General features: G+C 50.5%; 1 protein-coding gene and 1 pseudogene across 1 annotated transcript; both read left to right on the top strand.

Moving 5' to 3' along the window:
• Positions 1-3,767: 3,767 nt before the first annotated feature.
• On the top strand, positions 3,768-8,653 carry LOC144264716 (perilipin-3-like). Its single transcript, XM_077816501.1, has 8 exons — positions 3,768-3,819; positions 4,839-4,909; positions 5,532-5,727; positions 6,441-6,523; positions 6,629-6,914; positions 7,644-7,834; positions 8,062-8,184; positions 8,282-8,653. The coding sequence occupies exons 2-8, from the start codon at positions 4,856-4,858 to the stop codon at positions 8,651-8,653; spliced, it is 1,305 nt and encodes a 434-aa protein (XP_077672627.1). The 5' UTR covers positions 3,768-3,819; positions 4,839-4,855.
• A 12,029-nt stretch (positions 8,654-20,682) lies between these two features.
• LOC144264717 (perilipin-3-like) lies at positions 20,683-25,552 on the top strand (annotated as a pseudogene).
• Positions 25,553-27,319: the final 1,767 nt, after the last annotated feature.

Raw genomic sequence — 27,319 nt, forward strand, 5'->3', positions numbered from 1 at the left:
AGTGGGTAGTGGCAGCTAGGCAGCTCCATCACTGTTGCTTATCCTATCTCTGGCTTGAGCTATTAAAAAGCTTCAGGCAACGAAATGTCTCTCGGGTTCAGCACTGCAACAGCACCATGAGCAGGAATGGGTGTGTAGCTCTCAAAGATGGAGACTAGTAATCAAAGTGGTGATGGAAGCAGCTCCCAGGGCTAGTTACTTCTGATCTCATTGAGCAGGGCCTGTCTTGTACTTCAGTGGACTGGGGCTACAAAGGTTTCCATAGACTCCTAGAATATGGGGGTTGGAAGGGACCTTAGGAGGTCATCTAATCCAACCCCCTGCTCAAAGCAGGACCAATCCAGAGCTAAATCATCCCAGCCAGGGTTTTTTCAAACCGGACCTTCCACCACCTTCCTAGGTAACGCATTCCAGTGCTTCACCACCCTTCTAGTGAAAAAGTTTTTCCTAATATCCAACCTAAACCTCCCCCACTACAACTTGATACCATTGATCCTTGTTCTGTCATCTGTACCACTGAGAACAGTCTCGATCCATCCTCTTTAGAACTCCCTCTCAGGTAGCTGAAAGCAGCTATCAAATCCACCCCCTCCTCCCCCCGTTCTTCTCTTCTGCAGCCTAAACAATTCCAGTTCCCTCAGCCTCTCCTCATAAGTCATGTGTTCCAGTCCCCTAAACATTTTTGTTGCCCTCTTTTGGACACTTTCCAATTTTTTCACATCCTTTTTGTAGTGTAGGGCCCAAAACTGGACATAGTACTCCAGATCAGGCCTCACAAATGTTGAATAGAGGAGAACAATCATGTCTGTCGATTTGCTGGCAATGCCCCTATTTACACAGCCCAAAATGTCATTGGCCATCTTGGTAACAGGGGCACACTCATAGCCAGTTTCTTGTCCACTGTAACTTCGAGGTCCTTTTCTTCAGAAAAGTCAGAAACTCCCTAACTGACAGTGAGCGATCACTGAGGCTAATTTGCCTGTGTAACTGGAAGTGTGTTACATACCCTACTGTGTTCTGGATTAACAGAGGCCCCTCCAACACACTAGCTAGGTGGAGCCCTGCTGGGGTGAATAAAGGTCCTAGTCTGCTCCTTTTAGGAATATGGAAGAGTAAATGCAGACTTCAGGAGTGCTGGTCAGCTAACGTGACTTCTGTATCCAAGCCCAGTGAAGCTCTTTCCTCTTTAGTCCAAGTCTAATAAAATGTGTGATGTCAATGAGTAGATTTCACATCAACAGATATTAGCTTCAAACTTGGATAGAAGTGGGAGCTGGATTTTCTTTACGCCATGAAGAACATTGCAGCCTACGTTTCCCGAGCGCAGCCCCTGCAGCTAATCTTTCCGTAGACAAGGAGCGGTTCTAACACATCCCCAAGCCAGGGTCAGACCTAAGAAACCCGATGGAAAATTTTCCTGCACCACTCTCAAGTTATATAAAGCAAATGCAGTGACTGACTAACCCACCGGGTGCAGTATTTATGGCACAAAGAGCAGAGAGTTATTTCAGCAAACCCCAAACCAACGGGCTCGAGTGTTTAATCCAAAGGCCTGTTGGAGGATCCAAGGTGTGAGCATAGAGATCACACCAACTACACCCCAATGGTCTGAATATTAGAAGGAGGAATGGGAAAAGGAAAGAGATGCTTCCTGCCCCCAGCTGGCTTTCTCTCCTGGGTGGCACCCTCTGGATAATTAGTGATTGTAGCTGTAGATCCCAGGTAGGAAGCCTTGTAGTGTGCTCTCAACATGGTTGGGCTTGCTGCTTCTTCTGGCTGCCTGTGTGGGAGGGCTATGGATGGGAAGGTGGTTTCTAAGCCCTGAGCATGCAATGGTCTCTCTGTGCTAGGGATACTTGGACCTGTGCAGAGCCCTCTGGAACTCAGCTACTCTTCCCAAGTGCCTGTTGAAGTTACTGGGGTCTGAGTAAATGCAGGGGCTAGTTTGTGCAGGGCTCATTATAGAATCAGAGCCTAAAACGACCCCACTCTGGCCCTTGCAGCCACTGAAACTGAAGATCGTGTGTTTAGATGGAGGCCCTCTCACATCCCTCTGTGGGACAGACACATGGGTATGAACATCTAGGCCTGCTTTAAAGGAGTGAGGTGAGCACCTGCCTCAGCCCCAGGCCACTGTCACTCTGCTCAGCTGCTCCAGGCATTTGCACTCCCTGCTTTGATTTTACTCCCTGTGTGAAAGGTGTAGGGAGGTTATGGGACGAAGTTATGGCTGGTGTGATCTGCTGTCACTCTGGCTGGGAAGGACCCTGGCACTGAAGTAACTAGGCCAGGAATGATAATGGGGAGAGGGCAGAGCCGAGCATAGTGGCTATAACTGACACCCCCTCATAATTTTTTCCTGAGCTTGTCTCCCCACTTAGTGCTTCCCTTTGGCTGTGTCACCCCCAGCATCTGCCCAAATGCTCCCCTGATTCCCCCTGAGCCTGGGGGTTCCACGTATTGAACTGACACTTATATTGGAACTGCTAACTGCCCTCAGTCTTTAACCCCTTATTGCCCAGTGTGGGGCTACCTAACTCTCTTTGAGGTTCTGGGCCTAACTCACTTAGGCCTTGCAATGCTGAGAGGAGCAATAGCTAAATACCTTTAAAAACCTGTGCCATGTTCTCTTCCCTGGACAAGTCAACCAACAGGAAAGCTATAAATGAACTAAGGAGTATCTTGTGCCAGCTGGGCCAGAATAACTTCCCCAGCCTCTTTTGGAGTGGGCAGGACAGGAAAATAATACAACAGCTATCAGCACTCTCCTCTCTTAGACGGTTTTACTGTCAAAAATCTTCTACACTGAAAATGTTACCAGGGAAATGGAGCGTAAAGGCGCTCTTCAGAGAGAACAACCGGAGTACTCTGAGAATATGAACCATTATTATTATTTGTATGACCGTAGCATTTCAAAGCAAAAATCAGACCTGGAATCCCATCGTGCTAGGTACTGTCTTAACACAGAGTAAAAGGCCTGCCCCAAACAGCTCATAATCTGAAACTAGGTTTGCCAGCCCTCCAGGATTGTCCTGAACTCTCCAGGAATTAAAGATTAATCTTTAATTAAAGATTGTCATGTGATGACACCTCCAGGAACACATCCAACCAAGATTGGCAACTCTCACACCCTGTAACTTTTCATGGGCTCACAGCTCTCACTGGGCAAAGTAGAGAATGCAGCTGTGTGATTGGTCTCCTGAGCTGTCTGTCAAGTGTGTCCAGCCCCATGATGACATCATCACAGGAATATAATGGCTGAGGGGGTAGGTCCTAGTACTGGCAAAGGATTAGTAGTGTGGAAGTTTGGTAAGATGTGTGGTTAACCTCTGTGTTATGTCCCTGGTTCCTAGGTTCTGTATCTGTTTAGATGGGGGCTCTTTTTTTACACAGAGTGTGACCCAATGTCTTGCCTGATGGCCAGTAGTGGCTAGGATTGAATGGTCAGAAGCTCTTAGCTAGTTTCAGTGCTTAGTAGCTGTACTTGTGTAAAGCATTTTGAGTTCAGTGTTCTGAGCAAATGGTCCAGGGAAGGAAACTATTTGCCTTCCAGACTGGGAGGCATACAGTAATGGTATGTTCTAGGAGATGGAGGCTTCCCTAGAGGAGAATAGAATATTTAACAAGGAGAACTAAATTAGAGTTTGGACTAGGGGAAAAACTCCTACTCACCTCTCGACCTGAGCAAAGCTATGCTGTTCCCACGCAGGGATGGGGAATGGGACTTCTGGTTGTGGTCTGAGTTCTGGCTTGTCCTAAAGATCTGCAGGTGGAAACACTTGACTGAGGTGGCTGATTCAGCTGAGACTGGAGTGCTGGGTAACCAATATGGATCTGAAACAGATAATGCAGGAAACACTAAAGGAAAATAGGCCTGGTGTCTTCCCATAAGGGAAATGCTTCCTGGCCCTAGCTTTCTAGTTAGTGCTCTCACTCTTGCCTCTAGGAGTGATGGTGTCAACTTACCTGAACTGGAATCTGTTTCTTTACGAGACCATCTTTAACTGACAATAGAAACTATTTGTATTTTTACCAGCTAAATTGGCTTTAAAATAACCAGCGTGCCATAGTGGGCATCTCCTATGTAGTCTCATAGATATTAAGGTCAGAAGGCACCATTATGATCATCTCCTATGTAATTCAGTATCCAGGGAGACTCCTACACTACTCACTCAAGAGGTCCCTGAAGGCTCCCCAGTGGTACCTTCTCAATTCAGTGTTCTGTGTGCTACTACCTTCAGCAGGATAACTTCTGTCAGTGATGGTACTCTGGGACAAATGGAATTAGCCCCGGTACTATCTGGGAAAAGACTAAACTAGGAGGGTGCCTCTGATGAGCTGTGCAGGTGTCCTGGTGCTCCCCTTGGGAGGCATTGTTTGGTGTAGAAGTCTGAGGAGAAGCTTTGGGAGTGTGTAACACTGACAGACCCTGGTAATGGGCAGGATCAAACCTGGGACCTCTGGAGCTAAATGCATGAGCCTCTACTGCATGAGCTAAAAGCCATAAGACTCTTAGCTAAGACCGTAAAGCCGATAAATTAATCTCTTCCTCTCTAACTGCTCCTGGTGCCACGAGATGGGACAGAAGAACACACCCACAAGATGTGTGGATTACAAGTGCATGCCTGGGCTTGAAGAACTGGCTGTCTGAGCCTGCCTTAGGTCAAAGGTTTAAGGCCCTGGCCTGTTCTCTGTAGAGAGAGACTTACTGCAGGGGGACAACCTGGTCTGGCTCTTAGAGAAAACGGACCGGGAGCAGCTCTCCTGGTATTCCTACACAAGATTGATTTCCCTGTTTCCTGCTGTAGCCACTCAATATTCCTTTTCGGGTCTTGCAGGGAAATCTCACTCCACCATGTCTGCTAAGGAAAATGAACCACAGGTGGAGATCCAGGCAGAGGAGCAACAGGTGGGTCCCTCCTGGGGAGGCAGGTGTCCTTGGCGGCTGGAAAGGCTGTTCTAGCTTGAATGTCTCCACTGCTGGAGACAGGGACTCGTAACCACAACACTAGCCAATGATTCTAGCTCTGAGTGCTGTAGTCACTGCCCACAAGTGCCTCCTGAATCCGGGAGGAGCACAGGTGACCCTGTGAATGCTGTCTGCATTACAACACTGGCAAATCCCATTGATTGCAATGCCCAGTGGGGGCATTGTACTGGGTGCTGGACCAAGACATGGTTCCTGATCGAGAGAGACTGCACTTGGAAAGAGAAAAGGTCTCTCCATTCCTGCTCTCGCTGACGGAACGAGATCATGACAGAGTTCTCTTTTGTTGGTGGGTGTGCCAGGATGGAAACGGCATTCCTGAGACCTTGCTGAATATTGGCAGCTGTTCCAATGGAACCAGGCTTCTGGGTCTGTAACTAATGTCACAGGCAGGCCACTGAAACCCAGGTGAAATGGACAGGAGACTGTCCTCAGAGCTGGACAGTCTCCTACAGAATCAGTAGTTGCAGAGGAAAAGAGACAGGAGGGGCACCTTGAGAAGCCAGGAGCTCTTCCCCAGCTGACTCCTCTTTCCCTCCCCTAGACTGCAGGGGAGAGGGTGGCTGGCCTGCCCTTGGTCAGCTCTGCCTGTGAGATGGCCTCTGCCAGCTACGCTGCCAGCAAAGAGACCCACCCAGCCATCAAAGGGGTCTGTGAGGTAGTAGAGACTGGAGAGAGGGTCATCACCTCTGCTGCCATTACCGGGGCACAGCCCATCCTGGACCAGCTGGAGCCACAGCGTGAGTAAGGGAAGGGAGGCAGGAACACTCCTGTGTGTGTGGCGGGGGAGGTGGGTCTGGGGGCAGGCTCAGCCTACAGTGGCTCCAGGCCGACTACTGAACTCTGCCTCCAACTGGCAGGAAACAGAATCCAAAAACTCCCTTCTCCTGCTCCCCTGAACTCAGCGAGCTCCTAGTCTCGATCTGGCCAAGACATTGGCCTTGTGCGGAGGAGTTTTGACGGCTGCAGCAGCTGCTGGTGGGGATTCCTGCTCAGGTACCAGCGGTGAGCTGGACCAGCCTAGAGGCAGGCAGTGCCCAGGCACAATCCCTGGTGTGCATGGCTGGCCCCGTACCACACAGCCACATGCACTGTGTATGGCACCTAATGCCATGGAGCAATACCTGCTAGAGGGCACAGGAAGCAGCTCCAATGCTAAAAGGATCTGAGCCCATGGCAGGCACTGGAGACTCCTGAAACCCTCTAGGAGAAGCTGGGGGTGGATGAACAGATGACTGGCAGCCGGATCTCCTGACTCCTAAACCTGGCTCTGAAACAGACTGGCTCCATAGCCTTGGGCAACTTGCCCAACCCCTCTTCATTGGCTTTCCCATCAGTAACCTGGGGACACTTGCTAAGGAACACCAGTCCTCCAGTGTACACAGATTAGCAGGCCCATGAGATCTGTGGACGTGAAGGAATTAAGGGAACGAGTTCTGTGGTTATGTTTCAGTTGCAGCAGCCAATGAATATGCCTGTCGGGGTCTGGACAGACTGGAGGAGCAGCTGCCCATCCTGCAGCAGCCGATTGAGAAGGTAACCACACGACTGTCACGGCTGGTCCTGGAGCAGGATGAGGCTGTGGGCTCTTCACTTCTGCTAAGCGTTCAGTGACCTCTCTTCTGACCCCTTTTCCTCTAGGTGGCTTTGGATGCCCAAGAGCTTGTGCGTGCCACAATGGTGGGTGCCAAGGATGCAGTCTGCAGCCTGGTCACTGAGGCCAAGGATGCAGTGACCAGCATGGTGGGCATGGCCCAAGGGGCTGTCCAGGAGAGCGTGGAGGTTACCAAATCTGCCGTGACCAGCAGCATGAGCACAGTGATGGGCTCCAGCATGGGGCAGATGGCTGCGAGTGGCATAGACACAGCACTGGGGAAATCTGAGCAGCTGGTGGACTACTACCTCCCCATGACCGAGGAGGAGCTCGGTAAGATCCCCTCTGCTGAATACAAACCAATGTGACCCTGGTGTCTTGGGGTGTGGTTTGGAATCACAGCTGTTCAGTGCTCACAGCTGAGCTGCCAAAAGAGCCACCTCTCCTTTGGGCTGCCTAGCAACCTTTCTTGGCTACTAGCCGTCCCCTTTGTTCCTTCGTGCTGGGCCGTCAGCTAGCCCTGTCTGATGGCTCTGACGCTGCTCCCTGTGCAGCCTCTGGCTGCCTTACTGCTCGGTGCTGCAGGGCATCCAAACGTGCCCTGGGAAAGACTACATCGGTTATAAGCTTTGGGAGGGCTGAACGCATCCCTGCCTTGTATCCTGGCCCTGCCAACTGGTGGTTCAAGTAGATTTTAATGCTTACCAGTGCGGCAACTCATGGGAGGGACCCAAAAGCGGGGGGGAGGCACGTGACCCCCCTTTCCCCCAAAACGACCCCACCCTGCCTTGTGCAGGGGGCTCTACAGACTCCAGACAGGAGATGCAACTACGTGGAAGGGCTGGTGGAGGGCCAGCTAGGGGTGGTACAGCAACACCAGAGGAGGTGCGAGCGTTCTGCTCCTTTCCCTGCTGCGGTTCCTGAGAGCCCTGCGGTTTTCAGCGGCTACCGAACGTCATTCCAGTACGTCATCCCAGCAACAAATGTCTTAATGGCGCGGCGTACCTGACCTTACTGCCTTACTTGCACCACTGCTGCCAACTGACCCCTTTCCCCTTCCAGCTGAGCTTGCCACAACTCCCCTGGAGGGGCCTGGAGAGGCTCCTGCAGAGCAGCGGAGTTACTACGTGCGTCTGGGTTCCCTGTCGAGCACGCTGCGCCAGCGAGCCTACCAGCACGCCCTGGGCAAGATGAGACAAGCCAGGCAGCGCACCCTGGAGGCCCTCTCCCAGCTCCAGCAAATCATTGACCTGGTAAGAACATGACCCCTCTCCCCTGCCCTGTAGCTGCTGTGGGTCACGGTCTCTGCAGCCTCCCATGCTCAGTGCCCATGCTCAGTGCCATTGGCACTGTTTGTTCCTGGGCCCAGCTGTGTCGCTGCAGTAGTGCTGCCCGCCTGCTGCCCACACCTAGCTGTGGGAGAGCTTCCCTGGCCAGCCGCCTCCTGCTCTTCCCAGCTAACTGCCCTTTCCTCCTGCAGATCAGCCATGCCAAGGAAGCCGTAGATCAGAAGCTTCACAATGGCCAGGACCGTCTGTACCAGATGTGGCTCCAGTGCTGCAGGGGGAAGTTGGAAGGGCAGGAGGATCCTGACTCCGCAAAGGTATTCTCCTCCTTCTCGCCCTGACAGCCCTGCTTCAGCGAACTCCCCCCATCTGCAGGGGAGACTTGTAGATACTCCAGTCTCTTTCTCCTTCCAGCAGGTTGAAGCTCAGGCTCTAGCCACGTCCCAGAGCCTCACCCAGCAACTGAAAACCACCTGCCTTACTCTCCTGGGCAGCATCGGGGGCCTTCCCAGCACTATCCAGGACAAGGCCCAGCAGGTCTCGAGCAGTATACAAGAGCTCCAGGCCTCCTTCTCCAGTGCCGGCTGTTTCCAGGATCTGTCCAGCAGTGCCCTTGCCCGGGGTCGGGAGATGGTGACCAAGGCCCAGAAGTCCTTGGATGAGCTCCTGGAATACGTGACGCAGAACATTCCCCTGGATTGGATCGTGGGACCCTTCACTCCCACTGGAGACTCCCCACAGTGTCCTGACGAGCTGGTGGAGGAAGGAAAGAAGGTGGAGGCCTGAAGGGTTCCCCCTGCTGCTGGAGGGAATGCAGCTGAATTTCCTGCATGGCTAGTGTGGGGTCTCCTCGCTGAGGCCGTAGTTCTGCTTTGGCAGATGGTGGACTGAGGTCAGGTCTTCCTTCTGCAGAATTCAAGAACCTGAATGTCCTTTCCCAGGCCCACTTCCCGAGAACCATTTGTTACAGGGTGGCATCACTAGTCATGCAGGACTGCATCCCTTGCAGGGCTGGTCTGCTTCTCTCAGGACATACTTACAGCTGTCTTCCTCTGTACATAAGAAGTGCTGCTGAGCTTGATTTTTTTTTCCTAGCTTTGTAATGTGTAAAACTAGGGTTTAATGTCACAATAAACTGCAACTGCATTCACATTCCTGTCTGCGTAATGTGATTCCCTCCCTGACTCGTGCTCTGTACAAATATACTGTACAGATGACCCCATCCCCCTCTATACACACTTTTTCTGGCAGGGCTCTAGAATGGCTGAGCTCCTTCTGGGTGAAGGCATCTCTTCAGGTACCTCTGTCATAAATATAAAGGGAAGGGTAAACCGCTTTGAAATCCCTCCTGGCCAGGGGAAAGCTCCTCTCACCTGTAAAGGGTTAAGAAGCTAAAGGTAACCTCGCTGGCACCTGACCAAAATGACCAATGAGGAGACAAGATACTTTCAAAAGCTGGGAGGAGGGAGAGAAACAAAGGGTCTGTGTCTGTCTGTATGCTGGTCTTCGCCAGGGATAGACCAGGAATGGAGTCTTAGAACTTTTAGTAAGTAATCTAGCTAGGTATGTGTTAGATTATGATTTCTTTAAATGGCTGAGAAAAGAATTGTGCTGAATAGAATAACTATTTCTGTCTGTGTATCTTTTTTGTAACTTAAGGTTTTGCCTAGAGGGGTTCTCTATGTTTTCTAATCTAATTACCCTGTAAGATATCTACCATCCTGATTTTACAGGGGGGATTTCTTCATTTCTATTTACTTCTATTTTCTATTAAAAGTCTTCTTGTAAAAAACTGAATGTTTTTTCATTGTTCTCAGATCCAAGGGTTTGGGTCTGTGGTCGCCTATGCAAATTGGTGAGGCTTTTTATCCAACATTTCCCAGGAAAGGGGGGGTGCAAGTGTTGGGAGGATTGTTCATTGTCTTAAGATCCAAGGGTCTGGGTCTGTAGTCACCTAGGCAAATTGGTGAGGCTTTTTACCAAACCTTGTCCAGGAAGTGGGGTGCAGCGTTTTGGGAAGTATTTTGGGGGGAAAGACGCGTCCAAACAGCTCTTCCCCAGTAACCAGTATTAGTTTGGTGGTGGTAGCGGCCAGTCCAAGGACGACGGGGGGGGAATATTTTGTACCTTGGGGAAGTTTTTGACCTAAGCTGGTAAAGATAAGCTTAGGAGGTTTTTTCATGCAGGTCCCCACATCTGTACCCTAGAGTTCAGAGTGGGGGAGGAACCTTGACATGGTGGCATAGCGGTGGGATTAACCTGAAATCATTTTGAGATCCAGTTGAGATTTTTTGAACTAGAAATACAGATTTTAAAAAGAAATTATTTTTTCCTTTGGAAAGGAAGTCCAGAATGTTTTTTCTCTGCTTTGTGGCCAAGCAGAGACAAAAGGGGATTATCTTGTGAATTGCAGGTTTTCTTTGCCTGGAGGCAGGGTACTTAACCCCTGCAGGGAAATCCAGTCTTCCAACCCAGAGGTTTTTTTTTCTTTTCTTCCTAAAAGTAAATAGGGGGTGTGTGTTCTACCCATTTGCTTTTTCTTTGGGCTGGGTAAGCAGGTTTCCAAGTAGTTGGAGGTTTTTTGCTTTAATTTGGGCCCAGAGCAGAGACAAGGGAATTGTCTTTTTCTGTAGGCTGACAATCACTATCAGAGAATAGGTATTCTATTCCAGCACAGCAAAATTTTACAGCCAAGTTTTGTTTGTTTATTTCTAAACTTCGGGTGTAAAGTTAGTTAAAAACAGAGAGGTTAGAATGACCAAATCCTCAGCTCGACTACAGCTGGAATTAGCCAAATTTCAGGCTGAGGAAAAACAAAGGGAACATGAAAGACAGATAGAACTCATGCGGCTGGAGAAGGAGGTACAGGAGGCTGCCCACAAGAGGGAAATGGAGGCAAGGAAGCATGTGGAGGAGGAGAAGAAAAAAAAGAGGAAGCATGTGGAGGAGGAGAAGGAAAAAGAGAGGAAGCATGTGGAGGAGGTGGAGAGGATAAAGGCCCAGCAGAATATACCAACAAACCCTAGCAATCCTCCTCCAGGTACCACTTCCCATCCCAGAAAGTTCCCCACCTACAAGGCAGGTGATGATACTGAGGCCTTCTTAGAAAACTTCGAAAGGGCCTGCCTTGGGTACAACATCTCTACTGACCAATACATGGTAGAGCTGAGGCCGCAGCTCAGTGGACCCTTAGCTGAGGTGGCAGCTGAAATGCCTAAAGAACACATGAACAAGTATGAACTGTTTAAATCCAAGGCGAGAGTCAGAATGGGGATAACACCCGAGCAGTCTCGTCAGAGGTTCAGAGCCCTAAGGTGGAAACCAGACATGTCATTTACCTGACATGCCTACCACATTGTGAAACATTGGGATGCCTGGATATCAGGAGCAAGTGTTGAATCTCCAGTAAATTTGCCCTTCCTAATACAAATGGAACAATTCTTAGAGGGTGTTCCTGAGGAAATAGAAAGATACATCCTAGATGGGAAACCCAAAACTGTAATCGAGGCAGGAGAGATTGGAGCCAGATGGGTGGAGGTGGCAGAGAAGAAGAAAACTGGTCGCAGTTGGAGCGGAGACCAGAAGGGACCACCCCAGACCACACCCTATTACCGGGGGCCGCCCAAGGCCCCACCTACCTCCCAAAGAACCCTCCAGACCCCTTATCATCCTGCCACCCCGTTCTCCAGCAACCCTCCTCGCCCCAGTGACCCGTCAGCTGGACGATGTTTTAAATGTAACGAGCTGGGGCATGTAAAGGCCAACTGCCCCAAGAACCCCAACAGATTACAGTTCATTGCACTGGAATCACACCAGAGGTCCACAGGCCCAGATACTTCCCAGATACCCTTGGAGCAGAGGGAAACTGAGTGTGGGCGGGAAGAAGGTCACCGCGTGGAGGGACACCGGAGCACAAGTGTCAGCTATCCATGCTTCCTTGGTGGACCCCAATTTAATCAACCCAGAGATCCAAGTGACGATTCAACCCTTCAAGTCCAACTCTTTCAGTTTGCCTACAGCCAAGTTGCCTGTCCAGTACAAGGGCTGGTCAGGAACATGGACTTTTGCAGTCCATGATGATTATCCCATCCCCATGCTGTTGGGGGAAGACTTGGCCAATCATGTGAAGCAGGCCAAGAGGGTGGGAACGGTCACCCGCAGCCAGGCTAAACAAGCCGTGAGGCCTAGCTCTGTTCCGGAAACTTCTATCAGGACCCGGTCAGAGGTGATGGACCCGGACCCCAGGCCAATGTCTGCAACAGCAGTAGTGGATCCAGTCCCAGAGACCCAGACGGAACCAGTCCCAGAACCGGAACCAGCCGAACAACCAACACCAGACCCAGTGTCAGCACTGAATCCAGTACTTGCAACCTCAACACCAGAGGGCCCCACCGAACCTGAACTGGCAGCAGCCGATAACCCTACACAAGAGGCTCAGCTGGAGCCTGAATCCCAACATAGTGCACCAGCGGAGAGCGGTTCACAGTCAACAGAAACAGCTCCATCCCCTATATCGCTTCCAGAAGGACCAAGCCTAGGTCCACAATCCAATGAGGAACTGATGTCCCCAGCATCAAGGGAACAGTTCCAGACCGAACAGGAAGCAGATGAAAGCCTCCAGAGAGCTTGGACGGCGGCACGGAGCAACCCACCGCCTCTCAGCTCTTCTAATCGATCCAGGTTTGTTGTAGAAAGAGGACTTTTATACAAGGAAACTCTTTCTGGTGGACACCAGGAAGACTGGCATCCTCAGAGACAGTTGGTAGTTCCAACTAAATACCGGGCCAAGCTCTTGAGCTTAGCCCATGATCACCCTAGTGGCCATGCTGGGGTGAACAGGACCAAAGACCGTTTGGGGGGGTCATTCCACTGGGAGGGAATGGGCAAGGATGTTTCTACCTATGTCCAGTCTTGTGAGGTGTGACAAAGAGTGGGAAAACCCCAAGACCAGGTCAAAGCCCCTCTACAACCACTCCCCATCATTGAAGTTCCATTTCAGCGAGTAGCTGTGGATATTCTGGGTCCTTTTCCGAAAAAGACACCCAGAGGAAAGCAGTACATGCTGACTTTCATGGATTTTGCCACCCGATGGCCGGAAGCAGTAGCTCTAAGCAACACCAGGGCTAAAAGTGTGTGCCAGGCACTAGCAGACATTTTTGCCAGGGTAGGTTGGCCCTCCGACATCCTCACCGATGCAGGGACTAATTTCCTGGCAGGAACTATGAAAAACCTTTGGGAAGCTCATGGGGTAAATCACTTGGTTGCCACTCCTTACCACCATCAAACAAATGGCATGGTGGAGAAGTTTAATGGAACTTTGGGGGCCATGATACGTAAATTCGTAAATGAGCACTCCAATGATTAGGACCTAGTGTTGCAGCAGTTGCTCTTTGCCTACAGAGCTGTACCACATCCCAGTTTAGGGTTTTCCCCATTTGAACTTGTATATGGCCGTGAGGTTAAGGGGCCATTGCAGTTGGTGAAGCAGCAATGGGAGGGATTTACACCTTCTCCAGGAACTAACATTCTGGACTTTGTAACCAACCTACAAAACACCCTCCGAACCTCTTTAGCCCTTGCTAGAGAAAACTTACAGGATGCTCAAAAAGAGCAAAAAGCCTGGTATGATAAACATGCCAGAGAGCGTTCCTTCAAAGTAGGAGACCAGGTCATGGTCTTAAGGGCGCTCCAGGCCCATAAAATGGAAGCATCGTGGGAAGGGCCATTCACGGTTCAGGAGCGCCTGGGAGCTGTTAATTATCTCATAGCATTCCCCACCTCCAACCGAAAGCCTAAGGTGTACCATATTAATTCTCTAAAGCCCTTTTATTCCAGAGAATTAAAGGTTTGTCAGTTTACAGCCCAGGGAGGAGACGACGCTGAGTGGCCCGAAGGTGTCTACTACGAAGGGAAATGTGGTGGTGGTGTGGAAAAGGTGAACCTCTCCATGACCCTTGGGCGTATGCAGCGACAGCAGATCCAGGAGCTGTGCACTAGCTACGCGCCAACGTTCTCAGCCACCCCAGGACTGACTGAACGGGCATACCACTCCATTGACACAGGTAATGCTCACCCAATTAGGGTCCACCCTTACCGGGTGTCTCCTCAAGCTAAAACTGCTATAGAACGGGAGATCCAGGATATGTTACAGATGGGTGTAATCCGCCCCTCTGAAAGTGCATGGGCATCTCCAGTGGTTCTAGTTCCCAAACCAGATGGGGAAATACGTTTTTGCGTGGACTACCGTAAGCTAAATGCTGTAACTCGCCCAGACAACTATCCAATGCCACGCACAGATGAGCTATTAGAGAAACTGGGACGGGCCCAGTTCATCTCTACCTTGGACTTAACCAAGGGGTACTGGCAGGTACCGCTAGATGAATCTGCCAAGGAAAGGTCAGCCTTCATCACACATCTCGGGCTGTATGAATTTAATGTACTCCCTTTCGGGCTGCGAAATGCACCCGCCACTTTCCAAAGACTTGTAGATGGTCTCCTAGCGGGATTAGGAGAATATGCAGTCGCCTACCTTGACGACGTGGCCATATTTTCGGATTCCTGGGCAGACCACCTGGAACATCTACACAAAGTCCTTGAGCGCATAAGGGAGGCAGGACTAACTGTTAAGGCTAAGAAGTGTCAAATAGGCCTAAACAGAGTGACTTACCTTGGACACCAGGTGGGTCAAGGGACTATCAGCCCCCTACAGGCCAAAGTGGATGCTATCCAAAAGTGGCCGGTCCCAAAGTCAAAGAAACAGGTTCAATCCTTCTTAGGCTTGGCCGGTTATTACAGACGATTTGTACCGCACTACAGCCAAATCGCTGCCCCACTGACAGACCTAACCAAAGAGAAACAGCCAAATGCTGTTCAGTGGACCGGAAAGTGTCAGAAGGCCTTTAACAAGCTTAAAGCGACACTCATGTCTGACCCTGTACTAAGGGCCCCAGACTTTGACAAACCGTTCCTAGTAACCACAGATGCATCCGAGCGTGGTGTGGGAGCAGTTTTAATGCAGAAAGGACCTGATCAAGAATTCCACCCTGTAGTGTTTCTCAGCAAAAAACTGTCTGAGAGGGAAAGCCACTGGTCAGTCACTGAAAAAGAATGTTATGCCATTGTCTACGCTCTGGAAAAGCTACGCCCATATGTTTGGGGACGGCGTTTCCACCTGCAAACCGACCATGCTGCACTAAAGTGGCTTCACACCGTCAAAGAAACTAACAAAAAACTTCTTCGGTGGAGTTTAGCTCTCCAAGAGTTTGATTTCGACATCCAACACAGCTCAGGAGCTTCTAACAATGATGCACTCTCCCGTGAAAGTTTCCCAGAATCAACTGGTTAAAATTGTCCTTGAGATGTGGAAAATATTGTTAGTCTTTATGTACTTGGTAGTATATTTAGAGATGCATGTGTCTTATTAACTCTGTTTTTCCTAGAGCTCCAGGAAGAAATCCCAGCCAGTGTTTCACCCTAGCTGAGATTTGGGGGGCGTGTCATAAATATAAAGGGAAGGGTAAACCCCTTTGAAATCTCTCCTGGCCAGGGGAAAGCTCCTCTCACCTGTAAAGGGTTAAGAAGCTAAAGGTAACCTCGCTGGCACCTGACCAAAATGACCAATGAGGAGACAAGATACTTTCAAAAGCTGGGAGGAGGGAGAGAAACAAAGGGTCTGTGTCTGTCAATATGCTGGTTTCTGCAGGGGATAGACCAGGAATGGAGTCTTAGAACTTTTAGTAAGTAATCTAGCTAGGTATGTGTTAGATTATGATTTCTTTAAATGGCTGAGAAAAGAATTGTGCTGAATAGAATAACTATTTCTGTCTGTGTATCTTTTTTGTAACTTAAGGTTTTGCCTAGAGGGGTTCTCTATGTTTTCTAATCTAATTACCCTGTAAGATATCTACCATCCTGATTTTACAGGGGGGATTTCTTCATTTCTATTTACTTCTATTTTCTATTAAAAGTCTTCTTGTAAAAAACTGAATGTTTTTTCATTGTTCTCAGATCCAAGGGTTTGGGTCTGTGGTCACCTATGCAAATTGGTGAGGCTTTTTATCCAACATTTCCCAGGAAAGGGGGGGTGCAAGTGTTGGGAGGATTGTTCATTGTCTTAAGATCCAAGGGTCTGGGTCTGTAGTCACCTAGGCAAATTGGTGAGGCTTTTTACCAAACCTTGTCCAGGAAGTGGGGTGCAGGGTTTTGGGAAGTATTTTGGGGGGAAAGACGCGTCCAAACAGCTCTTCCCCAGTAACCAGTATGAGTTTGGTGGTGGTAGCGGCCAGTCCAAGGACGACGGGGGGGAATATTTTGTACCTGGGGGAAGTTTTTGACCTAAGCTGGTAAAGATAAGCTTAGGAGGTTTTTTCATGCAGGTCCCCACATCTGTACCCTAGAGTTCAGAGTGGGGGAGGAACCTTGACAACCTCCATTTAACACTCTTCCATTGAGACTATTCTCAGGTAGAAGGAGACAACAGCCCATTGAGAACACACGTCTTGCTTCCAGTGTGTAGTAAGGCAGCAATACAGACTCTGAGATAAACTAACAGAGGGAATACCCAGTGTGTTAGGGCACTATGGCCTTGAGAGGAAATGGGGTGTGTGGAGAGCTGAGAACCTACTACTGGTAATGAGCAAAGTTAAAAGGGTCACATACAGTGGTGGGAGACTTCCAGGCTTTGCCTCTAATCCAGTGCAAGGTTGGAAGTGTCCAGGAAAAGGGATGGTGAATTGTTAAATCCCAGTTGCCTGGAGTTGACAAAATGCACCCCTGCGCGCACACACAGGGAGACTAGCTGCAAGAGAGAGAGCAGCAGACAGTCTTGCTGAAGCATGGACATCAGCCAGCCTGCGTCCTTCCTCCCTGCTGTTAGCCAAGCACCTGCCTAACCTTTCCACTGCCTAGTGTAAACCTAGCCAGCCCAATAACTGTACAGGCACATGGCTCAGGGTTGTGGGAGATCCATAATAGGACCAGTGCTGGGCTTGTAATGCATTTTCCTGAGAGCTTGTGTCTGTGCTTGAAGTCACAAGGGGGTAGTGGCATCTAGGCAGCTCCATCACTGTTGCTTATCCTAACTCGGGCTTGAGCTATTAAAAAGCTTTAGGCAAGACCATGTCTCCCGGGTTCAGCACTGCAACAGCACCATGAGCAGGAATGGGTGTGTTGCTCTCAAAGCTGGAGACTAGTAACCAAAGTGGTGATGTAACTAGCCCTGGGAGCTGCTTCCTCCTGATCTCATTGAACAGAGCCTGTACTCCAGTGGACTGGGGCTATAAAGGTTTTCATGTTCCCCTAGAATATGGGGGTTCGAAAGGACCTTAGGAGGTCATCTAATCCAACCCCCTGCTCAAAGCAGGACCAATCCCCAGCTAAATCATCCCAGCCAGGGTTTTGTCAAACCCGACCATAAACTTCTAAGGAAGGAGATTCCACCACCTTCCTAGGTAACGCATTCCAGTGCTTCACCACCCTTCTAGTGAAAAAGTTTTTCCTAATATCCAACCTAAACCTCACCCGCTACAACTTGATACCATTGATCCTCGTTCTGTCATCTGCACCACTGAGAACAGTCTAGATCCATCCTCTTTGGAACTCCCTCTCAGGTAGCTGAAAGCAGATATCAAATCCCTCCCCCCGTTCTTCTCTTCTGCAGACTAAACAATTCCAGTTCCCTCAGCCTCTCCTCATAAGTCATGTGTTCCAGTCCCCTAAACATTTTTGTTGCCCTCTGCTGGACACTTTCCAATTTTTTCACATCCTTTTTGTAGTGTAGGGCCCAAAACTGGACATAGTACTCCAGATCAGGCCTCACAAATGTTGAATAGAGGAGAACAATCATGTCTGTCGATTTGCTGGCAATGCCCCTGTTTACACAGCCCAAAATGTCATTGGCCATCTTGGCAACAAGGGCACACTGTTGACTCATAGCCAGTTTCTTGTCCACTGTAACTTTGAGGTTCTTTTCTGCAGAAAAGTCAGAAACTCCCTAACTGACAGTGAGCGATCACTGAGGCTAATTTGCCTGTGTAACTGGAATTGTGTTAAATACCCTACTGTGTTCTGGATTAACAGAGGCCCCTCCAACACACTAGCTAGGTGGAGCCCTGCTGGGGTGAGTAAAGGTCCTAGTCTGCTCCTTTTAGGAATATGGAAGAGTAAGTGCAGACTTCAGGAGTGCTGGTCAGCTAACATGACTTCTGTATCCAAGTCCAGTGAAGCTCTTTCCTCTTTAGTCCAAGTCTAATAAAATGTGTGATGTCAATGAGTGGATTTCACATCAACAGATATTAGCTTCAAACTTGGATAGAAGTGGGAGCTGGATTTTCTTTACGCCATGAAGAACATTGCAGCCTACGTTTCCCGAGCGCAGCCCCTGCAGCTAATCTTTCCGTAGAGAAGGAGCGGTTCTAACACATCCCCAAGCCAGGGTCAGACCTAAGAAACCCGATCGAGAATGTTGCTGCACCACTCTCAAGTTATATAAAGCAAATGCAGTGACTGACTAACCCACCAGGTGCAGTATTTATGGCACAAAGAGCAGAGAGTTATTTCAGCAAACCCCAAACCAACGGGCTCGAGTGTTTAATCCAAAGGCCTGTTGGAGGATCCAAGGTGTGAGCATAGAGATCACACCAACTACACCCCAATGGTCTGAATATTAGAAGGAGGAATGGGAAAAGGAAAGAGATGCTTCCTGCCCCCAGCTGGCTTTCTCTCCTGGGTGGCACCCTCTGGATAATTAGTGATTGTAGCTGTAGATCCCAGGTAGGAAGACTTGTAGTGTGCTCTCAACATGGTTGGGCTTGCTGCTTCTTCTGGCTGCCTGTGTGGGAGGGCTATGGATGGGAAGGTGGTTTCTAAGCCCTGACCATGCAATGGTCTCTCTGTGCTGGTGTTACTTGCACCTGTGCAGAGCCCTCTGGAACTCAGCTACTCTTCCCAACTGCCTGTTGAAGTTACTGGGGTCTGAGTAAATGCAGGGGCTAGTTTGTGCAGGGCACATTGTAGAATCAGAGCCTAAAACGGCCCCACTCTCGCCCTTGCAGCCACTGAAGCTGAAGATCGTGTGTTTAGATGGAGGCCCTCTCACATCCCTCTGTTGGACAGACACATGGGTATGAACATCTAGGCTTGCTTTAAAGGAGGGAGGTGAGCACCTGCCTCAGCCCCAGGCCACTGTCACTCTGCTCAGCTGCTCCAGGCATTTGCACTCCCTGCTTTGATTTTACTCCCTGTGTGAAAGGTGTAGGGAGGTTATGGGACGAAGTTATGCCTGGTGTGATCTGCTGTCACTCTGGCTGGGAAGGACCCTGGCACTGAAGTAACTAGGCCAGGAATGATAATGGGGAGAGGGCAGAGCCGAGCATAGTGGCTATAACTGACACCCCCTCATAATTTTTTCCTGAGCTTGTCTCCCCACTTAGTGCTTCCCTTTGGCTGTGTCACCCCCAGCATCTGCCCAAATGCTCCCCTGATTCCCCCTGAGCCTGGGGGTTCCACGTATTGAACTGACACTTATATTGGAACTGCTAACTGCCCTCAGTCTTTAACCCCTTATTGCCCAGTGTGGGGCTACCTAACTCTCTTTGAGGTTCTGGGCCTAACTCACTTAGGCCTTGCAATGCTGAGAGGAGCAATAGCTAAATACCTTTAAAAACCTGTGCCATGTTCTCTTCCCTGGACAAGTCAACCAACAGGAAAGCTATAAATGAACTGAGGAGTATCTTGTGCCAGCTGGGCAGAATAACTTCCCCAGCCTCTTTTGGAGTGGGCAGGACAGGAAAATAATACAACAGCTATCAGCACTCTCCTCTCTTAGATGGTTTTACTGTCAAAAATCTTCTACACTGAAAATGTTACCAGGGAAATGGAGCGTAAAGGCGCTCTTCAGAGAGAACAACCGGAGTACTCTGAGAATATGAACCATTATTATTATTTGTATGACCGTAGCATTTCAAAGCAAAAATCAGACCTGGAATCCCATCATGCTAGGTACTGTCTTAACACAGAGTAAAAGGCCTGCCCCAAACAGCTCATAATCTGAAACTAGGTTTGCCAGCCCTCCAGGATTGTCCTGAACTCTCCAGGAATTAAAGATTAATCTTTAATTAAAGATTGTCATGTGATGACACCTCCAGGAACACATCCAACCAAGATTGGCAACTCTCACACCCTGTAACTTTTCATGGGCTCACAGCTCTCACTGGGCAAAGTAGAGAATGCAGCTGTGTGATTGGTCTCCTGAGCTGTCTGTCAAGTGTGTCCAGCCCCATGATGACATCATCACAGGACTATAATGGCTGACGGGGGAAGGTCCTAGTACTGGCAAAGGATTAGTAGTGTGGAAGTTTGGTAAGATGTGTGGTTAACCTCTGTGTTATGTCTCTGGTTCCTAGGTTCTGTATCTGTTTAGATGGGGGCTCTTTTCTTACACAGAGTGTGACCCAATGTCTTGCCTGATGGCCAGTAGTGGCTAGGATTGAATGGTCAGAAGCTCTTAGCTAGTTTCAGTGCTTAGTAGCTGTACTTGTGTAAAGCATTTTGAGTTCAGTGTTCTGAGCAAACGGTCCAGGGAAGGAAACTATTTGCCTTCCAGACTGGGAGGCATACAGTAATGGTATGTTCTAGGAGATGGAGGCTTCCCTAGAGGAGAATAGAATATTTAACAAGGAGAACTAAATTAGAGTTTGGACTAGGGGAAAAACTCCTACTCACCTCTCGACCTGAGCAAAGCTATGCTGTTCCCATGCAGGGATGGGGAATGGGACTTCTGGTTGTGGTCTGAGTTATGGCTTGTCTTAAAGATCTGCAGGTGGAAACACTTGACTGAGGTGGCTGATTCAGCTGAGACTGGAGTGCTGAGTAACCAATATGGATCTGAAACAGATAATGCAGGAAACACTAAAGGAAAATAGGCCTGGTGTCTTCCCATAAGGGAAATGCTTTCTAGTTAGTGCTCTCACTCTTGCCTCTAGGAGTGATGGTGTCAACTTAACTGAACTGGAATCTGTTTCTTTACGAGACCATCTTTAACTGACAATAGAAAATATTTGTATTTTTACCAGCTAAATTGGTTTTAAAATAACCAGCCTGCCATAGTGGGCATCTCCTATGTAGACTCATAGATATTAAGGTCAGAAGGCACCATTATGATCATCTCCTATGTAATTCAGTATCCGGGGAGACTCCTACACTACTCACTCAAGAGGTCCCTGAAGGCTCCCCAGTGGTACCTTCTCAATTCAGTGTTCTGTGCGTGTAGTCAATGGCTACTACCTTCAGCAGGATAACTTCTGTCAGTGATTGTACTCTGGGACAAATGGAATTAGCCCCGGTACTATCTGGGAAAAGACGAAACTAGGAGGGTGCCTCTGATGAGCTGTGCAGGTGTCCTGGTGCTCCCCTTGGGAGGCATTGTTTGGTGTAGAAGTCTGAGGAGAAGCTTTGGGAGTGTGTAACGCCAAAAGACCCTGGTAATGGGCAGGATCAAACCTGGGACCTCTGGACCTAAATGCATGAGCCTCTACTGCATGAGCTAAAAGCCATAAGACTCTTAGCTAAGACAGTAAAGCCAATAAATTAATCTCTGCCTCTCTAACTGCTCCTGGTGCCACGAGATGGGACAGAACAACACACTCACAAGATGTGTGGATTACAATTGCATCCCTGGGCTTGAAGAACTGGCTGTCTCTGAGCCTGCCTTAGATCAAAGGTTTAAGGCCCTGGCCTGTTCTCTGTAGAGAGAGACTTACTGCAGGGGGACAACCTGGTCTGGCTCTTAGAGAAAACGGACCGGGAGCAGCTCTCCTGGTATTCCTACACAAGATTGATTTCACTGTTTCCTGCTGTAGCCACTCAATATTCCTTTTTGGGTCTTGCAGGGAAATCTCACTCCACCATGTCTGCTAAGGAAAATGAACCACAGGTGGAGATCCAGGCAGAGGAGCAACAGGTGGGTCCCTGCTGGGGAGGCAGGTGTGCTTGGCGGCTGGAAAGGCTGTTCTAGCTTGAATGTCTCCACTGCTGGAGACAGGGACTCGTAACCACAACACTAGCCAATGATTCTAGCTCTCAGAGTGCTGTAGTCACTGCCCACAAGTGCCTCCTGAATCCGGGAGGAGCACAGGTGACCCTGTGAATGCTGTCTGCATTACAACACTGGCAAATCCCATTGATTGCAATGCCCAGTGGGGGCATTGTACTGGGTGCTGGACCAAGACATGGTTCCTGATCGAGAGAGACTGCACTTGGAAAGAGAAAAGGTCTCTCCATTCCTGCTCTCGCTGACGGAACGAGAACATGACACAATTCTGTTTTGTTGGTGGGTGTGCCAGGATGGAAATGGCATTCCTGACACCTTGCTGAATATTGGCAGCTGTTCCAATGGAACCAGGCTTCTGGGTCTGTAACTAATGTCACAGGCAGGCCACTGAAACCCAGGTGAAATGGACAGGAGACTGTCCTCAGAGCTGGGCAGTCTCCTACAGAATCAGTAGTTGCAGAAGGAAAGACAGGAGGGGCACCTTGAGAAGCCAGGAGCTCTTCCTCAACTCACTCCTCTTTCCCTCCCCTAGACTGCAGGGGAGAGGGTGGCTGGCCTGCCCTTGGTCAGCTCTGCCTGTGAGATGGCCTCTGCCAGCTACGCTGCCACCAAAGAGACCCACCCAGCCATCAAAGGGGTCTGTGAGGTGGTAGAGACTGGGGAAAGGGCCATCACCTCTGCTGCTATCAACGGGGCACAGCCCATCCTGGACCAGCTGGAGCCACAGCGTGAGTAAGGGAAGGGAGACAGGAACACTCCTGTGTGTGTGGCGGGGGAGGTGGGTCTGGGGGCCGGCTCAGCCTACAGTGGCTCTAGGCCCACTACTGAACTCTGCCTCCAACTGGCAGGAAACAGAATCCACAGACTCCCTTCTCCTGCTCCCCTGAACTCAGCGAGCTCCTAGACGTGATCTGGCCAAGGCATTCGCCTTGTGCGGAGCAGCTTTGACGGCTGCAGCAGCTGCTGTTAAGGATTCTTTCTCAGGTACCAGCGGTGAGCGGGGCCAGCCTAGAGGCAGGCAGTGCCCAGGCACAATCCCTGGTGTGCATGGCTGGCCCAGTACCACACAGCCACATGCACTGTGTATGGCACCTAATGCCATGGAGCAATACCTGCTAGAGGGTACAGGAAGCAGCTCCAATGCTAAAAGGATCTGAGCCCATGGCAGGCACTGGAGACTCCTGAAACCCTCTAGGAGAAGCTGGGGGTGGATGAACAGATGACTGGCAGCCGGATCTCCTGACTCCTAAACCTGGCTCTGAAACAGACTGGCTCCATAGCCTTGGGCAACTTGCCCAACCCCTCTTCCTTGGCTTCCCCATCGTAACCTGGGGAGACTTGCTTAGGAACACCAGTCCTCCAGTGTACACAGATGAGCAGCCCCACGAGATCTGTGGACGTGAAGGAATTAAGGGAACGAGTTCAGTGGTTGTTTCGGTTGCAGCAGCCAATGAATATGCCTGTTGGGGTCTGGACTGGAGGAGCAGCTGCCCATCCTGCAGCAGCCGATTGAGAAGGTAACCACACGAGTGTCACGGCTGGTCCTGGAGCAGGATGAGGCTGTGGGCCCTTCACTTCCACTAGGTGTTCAGTGACCTCTCTTCTGACCCCTTTTCCTCTAGGTGGCTTTGGATGCCCAAGACCTCGTGCGTGCCACAATGGTGGGTGCCAAGGATGCAGTCTGCAGCACAGTCACTGAGGCCAAGGATGCAGTGACCAGCATGGTGAGCGTGGCCCAAGGGGCTGTCCAGGAGAGCATGGAGGTGACCAAATCTGCCGTGACCAGCAGCATGAGCACAGTGATGGGCTCCAGCATGGGGCAGATGGCTGCGAGTGGCATAGACACAGCACTGGGGAAATCTGAGCAGCTGGTGGACTACTACCTCCCCATGACCGAGGAGGAGCTCGGTAAAAACCCCTCTGCTGAATACAAACCAATGTGACGCTGGTGTCTTGGGGTGTGGTTTGGAATCACAGCTGTTCAGTGCTCACAGCTGAGCTGCCAAAAGAGCCACCTCTCCCTTTGGGCTGCCTTGCAACCTTGCTTGGCTACTAGCCCTCCCCTTTCTTCTTTCATGCTGGGCCCTCAGCTAGCCCTGTCTGATGGCTCTGATGCTGCTCCCTGTGCAGCTACCGGCTGCCTTACTGCTCGGTGCTGCAGGGCATCCAAACGTGCCCTGGGAAAGATTACATCGGTCACCAGCTTTGGGAGGGCTGAACGCATCCCTGCCTTGTATCCTGGCCCTGCCAACCAGTGGTGCAAGTAGATTTTAACTCTTACCAGTACGGCGACTCATGGGAGGGACCCAGAAGGGAGGTCGGGGGGCATGTGACTTCCCCCCCCTTCCCCAAACAACCCCACCCTGCCTTGTGGGGGGGGCTCTACAGACCCACGTAGTTGCATCTCCTCTCTGGGAAGGGCTGGTGGGGGGCCAGCTGGGGGCGGTACAGCCACACCGGAGGAGGTGCCAGCGTTCTGCTCCTTTCGCTGCTGCGGTTCCTGAGAGCCCTGCCGTTTTCAGCGGCTACCGAACGTCATTACAGTACATCATACCAGCAACAAATGTCTTAAGGCACGGCGTACCTGACCTTACTGCCTTACTTGCACCACTGCTGCCAACTGACCCCTTCCCCCTTCCAGCTGAGCTTGCCACAACTCCCCTGGAGGGGCCTGGAGAGGCTCCCGCAGAGCAGCGGAGTTACTACGTGCGTCTGGGTTCCCTGTCGAGCACGCTGCGCCAGCGAGCCTACCAGCACGCCCTGGGCAAGATGAGACAACCCAGGCAGCGCACCCTGGAGGCCCTCTCCCAGCTCCAGCAAATCATTGACCTGGTAGGAACACGACCCCTCTCCCCTGCCCTGTAGCTGCTGTGGGTCACGGTCTCTGCAGCCTCCCATGCTCAGTGCCATTGGCACTGTTTGTTCCTGGGCCCAGCTGTGTCACTGCAGTAGTGCTGCCCGCCTGCTGCCCACACCTAGCTGTGGGAGAGCTTCCCTGGCCAGCCGCCTCCTGCTCTTCCCAGCTAACTGCCCTCTCCTCCTGCAGATCAGCCATGCCAAGCAGGCCGTAGATCAGAAGCTTCACAATGGCCAGGACCATCTATACCAGATGTGGCTCCAGTGCTGCAGGGGGATGTTGGAAGGGCAGGAGGAACCAGACTCCACAAAGGTATTCTCCTCCTTCTCGCCCTGACAGCCTTGCTCCAGCAAACTCCCCCCATCTGCAGGGGAGACTTGCAGATACTCTAGTCTCTTTCTCCTTCCAGCAGGTTGAAGCTCACGCTCTAGCCATGTCCCAGAGCCTCACCCAGCAATTGAAAACCACCTGCCTTACTCTCCTGGGCAGCATCGGGGGCCTTCCCAGCACTATCCAGGACAAGGCCCAGCAGGTCTCGAGCAGTATACAAGAGCTCCAGGCCTCCTTCTCCAGTGCCGGCTGTTTCCAAGATCTGTCCAGCAGTGCCCTTGCCCGGAGTCAGGAGATGGTGACCAAGGCCCAGGAGTCCCTGGATGAGCTCCTGGAATACGTGATGCAGAACATTCCCCTGGACTAGATCGTGGGACCGTTCACTCCCACGGGAGACTCCCCACAGTGTCCTGATGAGCTGGTGGAGGAAGGAAAGAAGGTGGAGGCCTGAAGGGTTCCCCCTGCTGCTGGAAGGAATCCAGCTGAATTGCCTGCATAGCTAGTGTGGGGTCTCCTCGCTGAGGCTGTAGTCCTGCTTTGGCAGATGGTGGACTGAGGTCAACTCTTCCTTCTGCAGAAGCAACAGAACATGAATGTCCTTTCCCACGCACACTTCCCCTTAACCATGTATTACCAGTTACAGGGTGGCATGACTAGTCATGCAGGACTGCATCCCTTGCAGGGCTAGTCTGCTTCTCTCAGGACATACCTACAGCTTTATTCCTCTGTACACAGGAAGTGCTCCTGAGCTTGATCTTTTTCCTAGCTGTGTAATGTGTAAAACTAGGGTTTAATGTCCCAATAAACTGCAACTGCATTCAAATTCCTGTCTGCTTAATGTGATTCCCTCCCCGACTTGTGCTCTCTACAAACATTTACTGTACAGATGACCCCATCCCCCTCTTCCACACACACACACACACACACACACACACACACACACCCCTTGCACCTACTTTTTCTCTGGCAGGGCTCCAGAATGGCTGAGCTTGTCTCTTCAGGTGCCTCCATTTGGCTCTCTTCCATTGAGACTTTTCTCATGTAGAAGGAGGCAACAGCCCATTGGGAACACTCATCTGGCTTCCAGTGTGTAGTAAGGCAACAATACAGACTGTGAGACCAAGTAACAGAGGGAAGAGCCCAGTGTGTTAGGGCACTATGGCCTTGAGAGGAAATGTAGGTTCTCAGCTCTCCACACACCCCTATTGGTAATGAGTGAAGTTAAAAGGGTCACATACAGTGGTGGGAGACTGCCAGGCTTTGCCTCTAATCCAGTGTAAGAAGCTCAACAGGTTGGAAGTGTCCAGGAAAAGGGATGGTGAATTGTTAAATCCCAGTTGCCTGGAGTTGTCAAAACGCACCCTTGCGTGCACACACAGGGAGACTAGCTGCAAGAGAGAGCAGCAGACAGTCTTGCTGAAGCATGGACATCAGCCAGCCTGCGTCCTTCCTCCCTGCTGTTAGCCAAGCACCTGCCTAACCTTTCCTACTTCCTAGTGTAAAGCTAGCCAGGCCAATAACACTACAGGCACATGGCTCAGGGTTGTGGGAGATCCATAATCAGACCAGTGCTGGGCTTGTAATGCGTTTTCCTGAGAGCTTGTGTCTATGCTTGAAGTCACAAGTAGGTAGTGTCATCTAGGCAGCTCCATCACTGTTCCTTAGTAGCTCAAGCCTGAGTTAGGATAGAAAGGTCTCTCAGGTTCAGCACTGCAACAGCATCATGAGCAGGAATGGCTGTGTTGCTCCCAAAGATGGAGACTAGTAACAAAGTGGTCATCTCATTGGAAAGGGCCTGCCTTGTTCTCCAATCGACTGAGGATACCAAGCTATTCATAGAATATCAGGGTTGGAAGGGACCTCAGAAGGTCATCTAGTCCAACCCCCTGCTCAAAGCAGGACCAATCCCCAACTAAATCATCCCAGCCAGGGCTTTGTCAAGCCTGACCTTAAAAACTTCAAAGGAAGGAGATTCTACCACCTCCCAAGGTAACCCATTCCAGTGCTTCACCACCCTCCTAGTGGAAAAAGTTTTTTCTAATATCCAACCTAAACCTCGCCCACTGCAGCTTGAGACCATTGATCCTTGTTTTGTCATCTGCTACCACTGAGAACAGTCTAGATCCATCCTTTTTGGAACCCCCTTTCAGGTAGTTGAAAGCTCCTCATAAGTCGTGGTACAGTCCCTCTAATCATTATCGTTGCCCTCTGCTGGACA

The sequence above is a fragment of the Eretmochelys imbricata genome, chromosome 5 (genome assembly GCF_965152235.1).
Source record: "Eretmochelys imbricata isolate rEreImb1 chromosome 5, rEreImb1.hap1, whole genome shotgun sequence".
Taxonomy (NCBI): Eukaryota; Metazoa; Chordata; order Testudines; family Cheloniidae; genus Eretmochelys; species Eretmochelys imbricata.